This window comes from Ranitomeya imitator, chromosome 8 (assembly GCF_032444005.1).
Source record: "Ranitomeya imitator isolate aRanImi1 chromosome 8, aRanImi1.pri, whole genome shotgun sequence".
Classification (NCBI taxonomy): domain Eukaryota; kingdom Metazoa; phylum Chordata; class Amphibia; order Anura; family Dendrobatidae; genus Ranitomeya; species Ranitomeya imitator.
This window is the reverse complement of record NC_091289.1, coordinates 142,029,837-142,042,368: the sequence shown is the minus strand read 5'-3', so window position 1 is coordinate 142,042,368 and position 12,532 is coordinate 142,029,837. Positions and strand designations below refer to the sequence as shown.

The 12,532-nt window shown below is 45.5% G+C and overlaps 1 protein-coding gene across 3 annotated transcripts in view; it reads left to right on the top strand.

Annotated features, from left to right (window-relative positions):
• The window catches only part of LOC138648017 (dimethylaniline monooxygenase [N-oxide-forming] 2-like), a 117,747-nt gene that overhangs the window by 100,496 nt on the left and 4,719 nt on the right, over positions 1 to 12,532 (top strand). For all 3 annotated transcript variants that reach the window (XM_069737471.1, XM_069737473.1, XM_069737472.1), the window contains exons 5-6: positions 5,508 to 5,650; positions 8,158 to 8,354. In XM_069737471.1, the coding sequence (XP_069593572.1) occupies positions 5,508 to 5,650; positions 8,158 to 8,354 (340 nt within the window). The remainder of the gene's footprint in view (positions 1 to 5,507; positions 5,651 to 8,157; positions 8,355 to 12,532) is intronic.

Genomic DNA, 12,532 nt, shown 5'->3' with positions numbered 1-12,532 from the left:
TAAAATTGCCTACAGCCATGTGTTATTATTTTAGGCCTTCGATGCCTGTCTGCGGTCACTCCTTCCACTAGGCCTCTACTGACCACACCACTGCTGCCCGTGTACCCCTGGAACCAATTTAAAATTGCCTACAGCCAGCCCAATTTTTTTATTTTAGGCCTTCGATGCCTGTCTGCGGTCCATTCTTTCAACTACTACTACACTGACCAGGGCACTGCTGCCCGTGTACCCCTGGAACCAATTTAAAATTGCCTACAGCCATGTGTTATTATTTTAGGCCTTCGATGCCTGTCTGCGGTCACTCCTTCCACTAGGCCTCCACTGACCACACCACTGCTGCCCGTGTACCCCTGGAACCAATTTAAAATTGCCTACAGCCATGTGTTATTATTTTAGGCCTTCGATGCCTGTCTGCGGTCCATTCTTTCAACTACTACTACACTGACCAGGGCACTGCTGCCCGTGTACCCCTGGAACCAATTTAAAATTGCCTACAGCCATGTGTTATTATTTTAGGCCTTCGATGCCTGTCTGTGGTCACTCCTTCCACTAGGCCTCCACTGACCACACCACTGCTGCCCGTGTACCCCTGGAACCAATTTAAAATTGCCTACAGCCAGCCCAATTTTTTTATTTTAGGCCTTCGATGCCTGTCTGCGGTCCATTCTTTCAACTACTACTACACTGACCAGGGCACTGCTGCCCGTGTACCCCTGGAACCAATTTAAAATTGCCTACAGCCATGTGTTATTATTTTAGGCCTTCGATGCCTGTCTGCGGTCACTCCTTCCACTAGGCCTCCACTGACCACACCACTGCTGCCCGTGTACCCCTGGAACCAACATCAGAAAATATAAAAATAAGTATTTTGCTTATAAAAAAGAAAATACTGGAGAGATATCAAATGCAGACATTTTAACATTAAAAACAAACACACAACTAAAATCTGGTACAGTACTAAAAATGGCCACCAGCTACAATTACTTTCTCCTGCAAGTAGTTAACTGAAAGGTTTTTTAAATTGAAAACACAGATATGGCATCCACCGAGTGTTGTCCTGTCGCGTCTTCTTTATATTATTGCCGAGAAGATGCAAAACAATGAACATAATAAAATCATTAATTACCAAAATAATAGAGAAAGTCAACACCACATTGCAAATAAACATTCATTCCAAATAAAGAAGCAGGGCGCGTCCGAGGGTGAGTATATACCTAATAAGAATATAATCACCCTCGGACGCGCAATGCTTATTTCCAACAGCCTTCCTTCCTAAGAATCAGCCCTTCCGTGGTGTAGAGAGACGTTGTGTTACACTCCAAGGTGTTCCCCAGGTTGCCTTTCCTGAGCTTCGATCTTCCGGCTCTCGTTTAGTAGTTGTTGGAAACTACGCTGCATTAGGCCTTCAAATTGGGTATGGGGTGTAGAGAGATGGTGTGTTCCACTCCAAGGTGTTCCCCAGGTTGCCTTTCCTGAGCTTCGATCTTCCGGCTCTCGTTTAGTAGTTCTTGGAAACTACACTGCATTAGGCCTTCAAATTGGGTATGGGGTGTAGAGAGAGGGTGTGTTACACTCCAAGGTGTTCCCCAGGTTGCCTTTCCTGAGCTTCGATCTTCATGCTCTCGTTTAGTAGTTGTCGGAAACTACGCTGCATTAGGCCTACAAATTGGGTATGGGGTGTAGAGAGAGGGTTTGTTACACTCCAAGGTGTTCCCCAGGTTGCCTTTCCTGAGCTTCGATCTTCCGGCTCTCGTTTAGTAGTTGTTGGAAACTACGCTGCATTAGGCCTTCAAATTGGGTATGGGGTGTAGAGAGAGGGTGTGTTACACTCCAAGGTGTTCCCCAGGTTGCCTTTCCTGAGCTTCGATCTTCCGGCTCTCGTTTAGTAGTTCTTGGAAACTACACTGCATTAGGCCTTCAAATTGGGTATGGGGTGTAGAGAGAGGGTGTGTTACACTCCAAGGTATTCCCCAGGTTGCCTTTCCTGAGCTTCGATATTCCGGCTCTCGTTTAGTAGTTGTTGGAAACTACACTGCATTAGGCCTACAAATTTGGTATGGGGGAAACATTGGCGCATCTGCGGTCCCTCCTTCCTCTAGGCCTCCACTGACCTGTCTACTGCTGCCCGTGTTCCCCTGGAACCAATTTTAAATTGCCTACAGGCAGCCCAATTTATTATGTTAGGGCTTCGAAGCCTGTCTGCGGTCCCTCCTTCCACTAGGCCTCCACTGACCTGTCTACTGCTGCCCGTGTACCCCTTGAACCAACATCATAAAATAAAAAAAAAAGGATTTTGCTTATAAAAAAGAAAATACTGGTGAGATATCAAATGCAGACATTTTAACATTAAAAACAAACACACAACTAAAATCTGGTACAGTACTAAAAATGGCCACCAGCTACAATTACTTTCTCCTGCAAGTAGTTAACTGAAAGGTTTTTTAAATTGAAAACACAGATATGGCATCCACCGAGTGTTGTCCTGTCGCGTCTTCTTTATATTATTGCCGAGAAGATGCAAAACAATGAAAATAATAAAATCATTAATTACCAAAATAATAGAGAAAGTCAACACCACATTGCAAATAAACATTCATTCCAAATAAAGAAGCAGGGCGTGTCCGAGGGTGAGTATATACCTAATAAGAATATAATCACCCTCGGACGCGCAATGCTTATTTCCAACAGCCTTCCTTCCTAAGAATCAGCCCTTCCATGGTGTAGAGAGACGTTGTGTTACACTCCAAGGTGTTCCCCAGGTTGCCTTTCCTGAGCTTCGATCTTCCGGCTCTCGTTTAGTAGTTGTTGGAAACTACGCTGCATTAGGCCTTCAAATTGGGTATGGGGTGTAGAGAGATGGTGTGTTCCACTCCAAGGTGTTCCCCAGGTTGCCTTTCCTGAGCTTCGATCTTCCGGCTCTCGTTTAGTAGTTCTTGGAAACTACACTGCATTAGGCCTTCAAATTGGGTATGGGGTGTAGAGAGAGGGTGTGTTACACTCCAAGGTGTTCCCCAGGTTGCCTTTCCTGAGCTTCGATCTTCCGGCTCTCGTTTAGTAGTTCTTGGAAACTACACTGCATTAGGCCTACAAATTGGGTATGGGGTGGAGAGAGATGGTGTGTTACACTCCAAGGTGTTCCCCAGGTTTCCTTGCCATTGCTTCGGTCTTCCGACTCTCGTTTAGTAGTTGTAGAAAAGTACACTGCATTAGGCCTACAAAATGGGTATGGGGTGGAGAGAGATGGTGTGTTACACTCCAAGGTGTTCCCCAGGTTGCCTTTCCTGAGCTTCTATCTTCAGGCTCTCATTAAATTGTGGTTAAATGGAACAACTGCATTTGGCGTACTAGTTTGTTCTCCTGGTTTCCTGTCCTGAAATTCCATTTTCAGGCTCTTGTTAAGTAGTTGTTAATGTTAGACTGCATTTGGCCTACTAGTTGGGTTGGGGCCTACTATCGGTGTCTGCCACTCCTTGCTGTTCTCCTCCACTGAACAAAGCTGTGCCGCCTGTTTACTACGGTTGCCAATTTTGAACTGCATTTCGACTACTTACTGATTTGGCCCTACTCTCTGTGTCAGCCTCTCATTCCAGTTGTCCTCCACTGCAATGCCCCCTGGTTATTCCTGTGTTACCAATTTTGAACTGCATTTAGCCCACTTTATTCTTTGGGCCTATATCTGTGTTTCCACTTCATCGTGCCCATTGCCCAGCCAGTGATAGATGAGTCTGCTGGTACATTGACCCATAACGCAACATTCCCCGTGCATGCTACACAACAACATTGTGACCCTGCTGAAAGTCAGGTTGCTCTTCCCGCATACCATACCACCTTACACGGGGACAAAGAGGAAGGTGCAGATGAAAGTGCAGGTTCCTTCATCAGGTGGGGGGAGGATTACTAGTTGGCGACGTCACTGGCACAAGGCCTCTCATAGTACGCAAAAGTGTTGCTGCCGGTGGGAGGCGCCCCCGCCGTGCAAACACACCGCTGTACTTTGAGGGGCCCTGTGCCAGTGCCAATGCCAACAAGTGGGCCCCCCCTGCTTGCTCAGGATCACAGCACTTGCAAAGTTGAAATACTTACCTCTCCCTGCTCCACTGCCGTGACGTGGTCCAGATTTCCTGGGCCCACTAATTACTTGAACCAGCCCTACCCACCACAACTTTAGCCAAATGACCCCCAATTTCAAATGCCTTCCAATTATTATAAGGTAAATTACGCTTGACAAGCTTCATTAAGAAGAATGGATGGTTTTGACATTAAAATGGGCACTCTAGGTGTTTTCCTGGCCCCCACTCACTGCCGACTATGCTGCCCCATTGACTTGCATTGGGTTTCGTGTTTCGGTCGATCCCGACTTTACGTCATAATCGGCCGATTTCACTCGACCCGACTTTTGAGATAGTCGGGTTTCGCGAAACCCGGCTCGACTCTAAAAAGGTCAAGGTCGCTCAACTCTAGTCCTTACACATGACTTAACATAACTAAACAAATGCTTTGCTTAGAACCACTATCAAAAGTGACATGATTCATTAAAATAATGATGTCAGCCAAGCTTAATCAGGTGCTAGTAGAACATTTTGTAGCATTGCATAGATCTTAACATAGTAAAACAAGCCTTCATATTGCATTATGTATATATTTTTTAAGTATGATACAGGCTCTGCAAAAATGTAAGATGATGGCACTGTGCAGCAACTGATTTCAACACCATTAAAGTGGGACCTGTGTACAGTGGTCTATACGCCCTCTGCTTGCCACCATGCGATGCTTCCCTAATTTACTTTACACCCATAGAACCACTGACTTCACCGCGAGGGACCATGCCGTACACACATGTACCTTAGTGCCATAGATTTCTTATACATTTGAAGTTATGTGGTTGAACAGTTGAAACATTTTATAACAAAAGAGCTAGCATGCAAATATCATTGACCAGTAAGCAAATTAAAAATATCTTGTAAACTGGGTATAAGAAATCATTGAAATCATTGATGCATGCCTGATGTAGAGCACAACAATAGGCCGCGTCCAAACAGGACGAGAGTGGAGCTCAGCCCAGAACTTCTGACAGGGGCATAACATTGGTCCTCGAAATTCTTGACCTTTGTTGATCCTAGCCCCCTATCATAGATTGGCAGTCCCAGTGTAGACACAATGTGGCTAGTTTTGGACACTTCTCCTTATTGAAATAGTTAGTAGATAAATCATTGATATTATCAGACCTACAGCAGTGAGATGAGTAAAGAAATACCAATGGAATCAGGTATCTGGTGACAGATTACCATTAAACAATTTGAAATAATGTTTTGATGGAAAATATAGTCTAAGGCCCATCACTACAGTATATCTGTGAATTCGCCTTGTTTGCTGTGAGTAATGCTGACTGATATTGTCATTGTATGTACAGTATGTCTATACAGTATGTACGGTATGTTAGGAATATTGCTATGTATGCTATGAAAACTATTATCAGTTTACCTACGTATTTGTGTTTTTTTTTTAAGGTATTGAAAAGTTTAGAGGTCAAGTACTGCATTGCCGAGAATACAAGAGGCCTAATGAGTTTGAAGGGAAACAAGTTTTAATAATTGGAATGGGTAACACTGGAGTTGATATAGCAACAGATTTATGCACAAAAGCCTCACAGGTATTTTTCACTCTATTACAATAAACTAATTTAGAGTTATAGATTTATTTTTTATCAATAAACGCTTCTGGTTTTGAGGACCTTTTTAGCGTTGAATCTCTGGTGCGAACTTAAGGTACCTTCACACATAACGATATCGTTAACGATATCGTTGCTTTTTGTGACATAGCAACGATATCGTTAAGGAAATCGTTATGTGTGACAGCGACCAACGATCAGGCCCCTGCTGGGAGATCGTTGGTCGCTGAACAAAGTCCAGAACTTTATTTCGTCGCTGGATCTCCCGTGGACATCGCTGGATCGGCGTGTGTGACACCGATCCAGCGATGTCTTCACTGGTAACCAGGGTAAACATCGGGTAACTAAGCGCAGGGCCGCGCTTAGTAACCCGATGTTTACCCTGGTTACCAGCGTAAAAGTAAAAAAAAAAAAACATTACATACTTACCTACCGCTGTCTGTCCCCGGCGCTGTGCTCTGCACTCCTCCTGTACTGGCTGTGAGCGTCGGTCAGCCGGAAAGCAGAGCGGTGACGTCACCGCTCTGCTTTCCGGCCGCTGTGCTCACAGCCAGACCAGAGAAGCAGAGCGCCGAGGACAGACAGCGGTAGGTAAGTATGTAGTGTTTTTTTTTTTTTACTTTTACGCTGGTAACCAGGGTAAACATCGGGTTACTAAGCGCGGCCCTGCGCTTAGTTACCCGATGTTTACCCTGGTTACCCGGGGACTTCGGGATCGTTGGTCGCTGGAGAGCGGTCTGTGTGACTGCTCTCCAGCGACCAAACAGCGACGCTGCAGCGATCCGGATCGTTGTCGGTATCGCTGCAGCGTCGCTAAATGTGAAGGGGCCTTTAGGACAGACCATATAAGAGGGGCAGTCCGTGCCTTACTATTTTAGTTGGAGGCGCGTTGACTACAGATAGATGAGCTGCTACAGCTATGAGATCTATAGATTTGGAAAAGTGACTGGAGCTGAACGCATCCATTCTGGACTGCTAGTTGCCACATTCTGGTATACTGTGAAGTGGACTATGGCACAAAGATGCAGAATCAATTATATAGCAAAAAAGGGCAATAAGCCACAGCCAGCTCACCGACAGACCGAAGGAGCACTGAGATTTCATCTCGACCATGACGTGCAGCAATGGAGGATGAAGAAAAAGCGTGTACTCCAGCTCCTAATGTCCAAAATAGTCATAAAAAGGTTAAAGTTCGCATCAGGCACAAAATTCAAGCCTAAAGGTACCTTCACACATAACGATATCGTTAACGATATCGGTGCTTTTGGTGACGTTGCAACGATATCGTTAAGGAAATCGCTATGTGTGACAGCGACCAACGATCAGGCCCCTGCTGTGCCATTGTTGGTCGCTGAACAAAGTCCAGAACTTTATTTCGTCGCTGGATCTCCCGTGGACATCGCTGGATCGGCGTGTGTGACACCGATCCAGCGATGTCTTCACTGGTAACCAGGGTAAACATCGGGTAACTATGCGCAGGGCCGCGCTTAGTAACCCGATGTTTACCCTGGTTACCATCCTAAAAGTAAAAAAAACAAACAGTACATACTTACCTACCGCTGTCTGTCCCTCGGCGCTGTGCTCTGCACTCCTCCTGTACTGGATGTGAGCGTCGGTCAGCCGGAAAGCAGAGCGGTGACGTCACCGCTCTGCTTTCCGGCCGCTGTGCTCACAGCCAGTACAGGAGGAGTGCAGAGAAGCAGAGCGCCGGGGACAGACAGCGTTAGGTAAGTATGTACTGTTTGTTTTTTTTTACTTTTAGGATGGTAACCAGGGTAAACATCGGGTTACTAAGCGCGGCCCTGCGCTTAGTTACCCGATGTTTACCCTGGTTACCGGCATCGTTGGTCGCTGGAGAGCGGTCTGTGTGACAGCTCTCCAGCGACCAAACAGCGACGCTGCAGCGATCCAGATCGTTGTCGGTATCGCTGCAGCGTCGCTTAATGTGAAGGGGCTTTAAGGCAAGTACAGTGTGCAGTGTGAGTAAAACTGATAAGTGTGATAACCTGTTTTCACTAAGGAGACCCAATGATACAGGCTAAAAATAAAATGAAAAGAGGTTATAACCAGGTTATTAATCTTTAGATGGTACTGCTTCTAATGGGATGTAGAATCACAATATCGACGCGTTTCGCCCATTACTACGGGTTCATCAGGAGATCAAAAAATTGATAGGCATAGTGATGGATCTCTTTTTGCTAGGTCACGTCTTCTTTCCCTTCATGTTGTGACGTACCTTTCCTTTTTTCAATCTTTTTTATTTTCCACCTCTAATGAGATTTACAAATACTGACAAATTGATGAGTTACTGACACTCCATGTGATCCTTCTTGGTGCTTTTATTTGCAGGATGTGCCTCCTGCAAATTACCTTTGATAGATTTGTGTTATAAGGACCACAGTTGGGTGGAAAAGACTGACATTGCACTGTTACCCATAGGTCATATTTCCGATGACATTGCTATATTTGACCATTTTATATTTTCACAGGTATATCTTAGTTCTCGACAAGGAGTGTGGGTTTTCCCACGGGTTGAAGAAGGAGGACTTCCTTTTGATTTGCGATTCATGCGCCGTTACCAGACCTGGATAAATAATGTGTTGCCAGGACCTGTGTCTCGATGGATGCTAAAGAAATATATGAATGAACACTTTAACCATGAATTGTACAACATACAACCTGAAGGGTAAATGAAAGGATATGATGATATAAAAGGAGTATGTCCCCTTCTGTGCACAGTGAATTTGGATTGTGCATATCCATCCTTGAAATACTTTTTGTCTTTATCCAAATAGGTCCAAAATTCTAATTAATTTATTTTATTTTATAATTTTATAGTTGAATGCTAATTTTCCAAATGTATAGATGAAAATCCCCTAGACATAGTTCTGAATAACAATATATTTAACTGAGGGCGATGACTAGGGTTGAGCGAAACGGGTCGAAATTGTTCAAAAGTCGCCGACTTTTGGCAAGGTCGGGTTTCATGAAACCCGACCCGACCCCAGTGGGGGGTCGGCCATGAAGTCGGCGATCTTTTGAATCTGGAATCGGAATTCCGATCCCGATTCCCGATATGTTTAAGATATCGGGAATTGGTATCGGAATTCAGATTAAAGTGTAAAATATAGAATTAAAATAAAAAATATTGCAATACTTACCCTCTGACGCGCCCTGGTACTAACCGGCAGCCTTCCTCCTTCGAATCCGCGCTTCTAGGACCTTGCCGTGACGTCGCGGTGACGTCGCGGCTTGTGATTGGCCGCGCGGCCGCCCACGTGACCGCTCGCGCGGCCAATCACAAGCCGCGACGTCACCCGCGACGTCACCGAAGGTCCTGGAAGGGCTGATTCTTAGGAAGGAAGGCTGTCGGAAGGAAGCAGGGCGCTTCCGAGGGTGAGTATATACCTAATAGGAATATACTCACCCTCGGAAGCGCCCTGCTTCCTTCCGACAGCCTTCCTTCGTAAGAATCAGCCCTTCCAGGACCTTCGGTGGCGTCGCGGGTGACGTCGCGGCTTGTGATTGGCCGCGCGAGCGGTCACATGGGCGGCCGCGCGGCCAATCACAAGCCGCGACGTCACCCGCGACGTCACCGAAGGTCCTGGAAGGCTGATTCTAAGGAAGGAAGGTTCCCGGTTAGTACCAGGGCGCGTCAGAGGGTAAGTATAAGGATATTTTTTATTTTAATTCTATATTTTACACTTAAATATGGATCCCAGGGCCTGAAGGAGAGTTTCCGCTCCTTCAGACCCTGGGAACCATGGAAACCCAATGCACTGCATTGGGTTTCGAGTTTCGGCCGACCCCGACCCCGAATTTTTTATAGGATCGGCCGATTTCACTCGACCCGACTTTTCCAAAAGTCGGGTTTCGTGAAACCCGACCCGATCCTATAAAAGTGAAGGTCGCTCAACCCTAGCGATGACCTTACTACATAGTGTTTTTACATTGAACTCAGCAACAACACAGTATGCAAAAATTCCCAAGCTTTTTTAGCTCTGTTGCAAGGTGGATATTTACTTTCAGTTTTATCCTGTCGAGCTAAGGCCTCAGCTCATCAAAGCATTTTTGCCAGAGTTCTGGTGTAAATTGCTTTAAAAAGTTGCAAAATATTGGTGCAACTTGGAGTTGCACTAAACTTTAGCTCCTATTTTGCATTTTCACGCCAGTTTCTCCCAGCTACCCACAAATGAGCGGAGCTGGGTGGGTGGAGCTGGGGCGTAAAGATGGTGTGACACCATGGCTCATCTAATACATGAGTCCTTACTCCAGAAATATAACTCTAGTCAAAGACTGGTATAAGATTTCTGTCATAGTGCGCAGAGGCACATGCCACTCATAAGACTCTCCTGATTCATTAACAGGTAAGCACCTCTTCATGAATTAGGAGTATTTGACTCCTCCATGCCCTTCTCATCAGAACCTGTGAGAAAATCACTTGTCTTAGTGAGTGAGAACCTCTGTCTAGTTAAACCACTGAGGACTCTCAATTCTAAATATTTTTCTAGTTAAAACACACACACTCAATGAGAGGTTCTTCCAAATGAACAGCAGAAATAAATTTGAACATACTTAGGGGTACTTCACACTGAGCGAGGTCGCTAGCGAGATCGCTGCTGAGTCACAAGTTTTGTGACGCAACAGCGACCTCAGTAGCGATCTCGCTATATTTGACACATAGCAGCGACCAGGCCCCTGCTGTGAGATCGCTGGTCGTGTCGGAATGGCCTGGACCTTTTTTTGATCGTTGAGGTCCCGCTGGGTAGCACACATCGCTGTGTTTGACACCTTACCAACGACCTCGTTGACGACTCAGACACCGACACATAGGCATGCATTTGCATTGCCTTTTCCGCACCCCTCCGCTCCGATTGGTGGTCGCTACTGCGTTCTGATTGGCGGTCATGCCTTCAACAGAAGGTGACATAGTAGCGCTTCCATCCTTTGTTCCTGACCGCGTGGTGGTTTGCAGATCGTTGTAGAGTTCTCTGGCCTGCAACTCCTCTTCGATTTATCTATTCTTCAACTGTTCTTCTGACACCTACAGTGGGGCAAAAAAGTATTTAGTCAGTCAGCAATAGTGCAAGTTCCACCACTTAAAAAGATGAGAGGCGTCTGTAATTTACATCATAGGTAGACCTCAACTATGGGAGACAAACTGAGAAAAAAAAATCCAGAAAATCACATTGTCTGTTTTTTTATCATTTTTTTTGCATATTATGGTGGAAAATAAGTATTTGGTCAGAAACAAACAATCAAGATTTCTGGCTCTCACAGACCTGTAACTTCTTATTTAAGAGTCTCCTCTTTCCTCCACTCATTACCTGTAGTAATGGCACCTGTTTAAACTTGTTATCAGTATAAAAAGACACCTGTGCACACCCTCAAACAGTCTGACTCCAAACTCCACTATGGTGAAGACCAAAGAGCTGTCAAAGGACACCAGAAACAAAATTGTAGCCCTGCTCCAGGCTGGGAAGACTGAATCTGCAATAGCCAACCAGCTTGGAGTGAAGAAATCAACAGTGGGAGCAATAATTAGAAAATGGAAGACATACAAGACCACTGATAATCTCCCTCGATCTGGGGCTCCACGCAAAATCCCACCCCGTGGGGTCAGAATGATCACAAGAACGGTGAGCAAAAATCCCAGAACCACGCGGGGGGACCTAGTGAATGAACTGCAGAGAGCTGGGACCAATGTAACAAGGCCTACCATAAGTAACACACTACGCCACCATGGACTCAGATCCTGCAGTGCCAGACGTGTCTCACTGCTTAAGCCAGTACATGTCCGGGCCCGTCTGAAGTTTGCTAGAGAGCATTTGCATGATCCAGAGGAGTTTTGGGAGAATGTCCTATGGTCTGATGAAACCAAACTGGAACTGTTTGGTAGAAACACAACTAGTCGTGTTTGGAGGAAAAAGAATACTGAGTTGCATCCATCAAACACCATACCTACTGTAAAGCATGGTGGTGGAAACATCATGCTTTGGGGCTGTTTCTCTGCAAAGGGGCCAGGACGACTGATCCGGGTACATGAAAGAATGAATGGGGCCATGTATCGTGAGATTTTGAGTGCAAACCTCCTTCCATCAGCAAGGGCATTGAAGATGAAACGTGGCTGGGTCTTTCAACATGACAATGATCCAAAGCACACCGCCAGGGCAACGAAGGAGTGGCTTCGTAAGAAGCATTTCAAGGTCCTGGAGTGGCCTAGCCAGTCTCCAGATCTCAACCCTATAGGAAACCTTTGGAGGGAGTTGAAAGTCCGTGTTGCCAAGCGAAAAGCCAAAAACATCACTGCTCTAGAGGAGATCCGCATGGAGGAATGGGCCAACATACCAACAACAGTGTGTGGCAACCTTGTGAAGACTTACAGAAAACGTTTGACCTCTGTCATTGCCAACAAAGGCTATATTACAAAGTATTGAGATGAAATTTTGTTTCTGACCAAATACTTATTTTCCACCATAATATGCAAATAAAATGTTAAAAAAACAGACAATGTGATTTTCTGGATTTTTTTTTCTCAGTTTGTCTCCCATAGTTGAGGTCTACCTATGATGTAAATTACAAACGCCTCTCATCTTTTTAAGTGGTGGAACTTGCACTATTGCTGACTGACTAAATACTTTTTTGCCCCACTGTATATTTTGTGCACGGTAGGTATCGTTTGGGGTCTCAAATGCGTTTTCACCAATCGGAACTGAATGGGCACGGAAAAGGCAATGCAAATGCACGCCTGTGTGACTACAACGTCACACAGGACGTCCCTCATCGAGGTCTGAATTGTCATAATAGCTGCCATGTGACAGGGTCACAACGACCAACGACATCGTTGTATAGGTCGCTACAGGT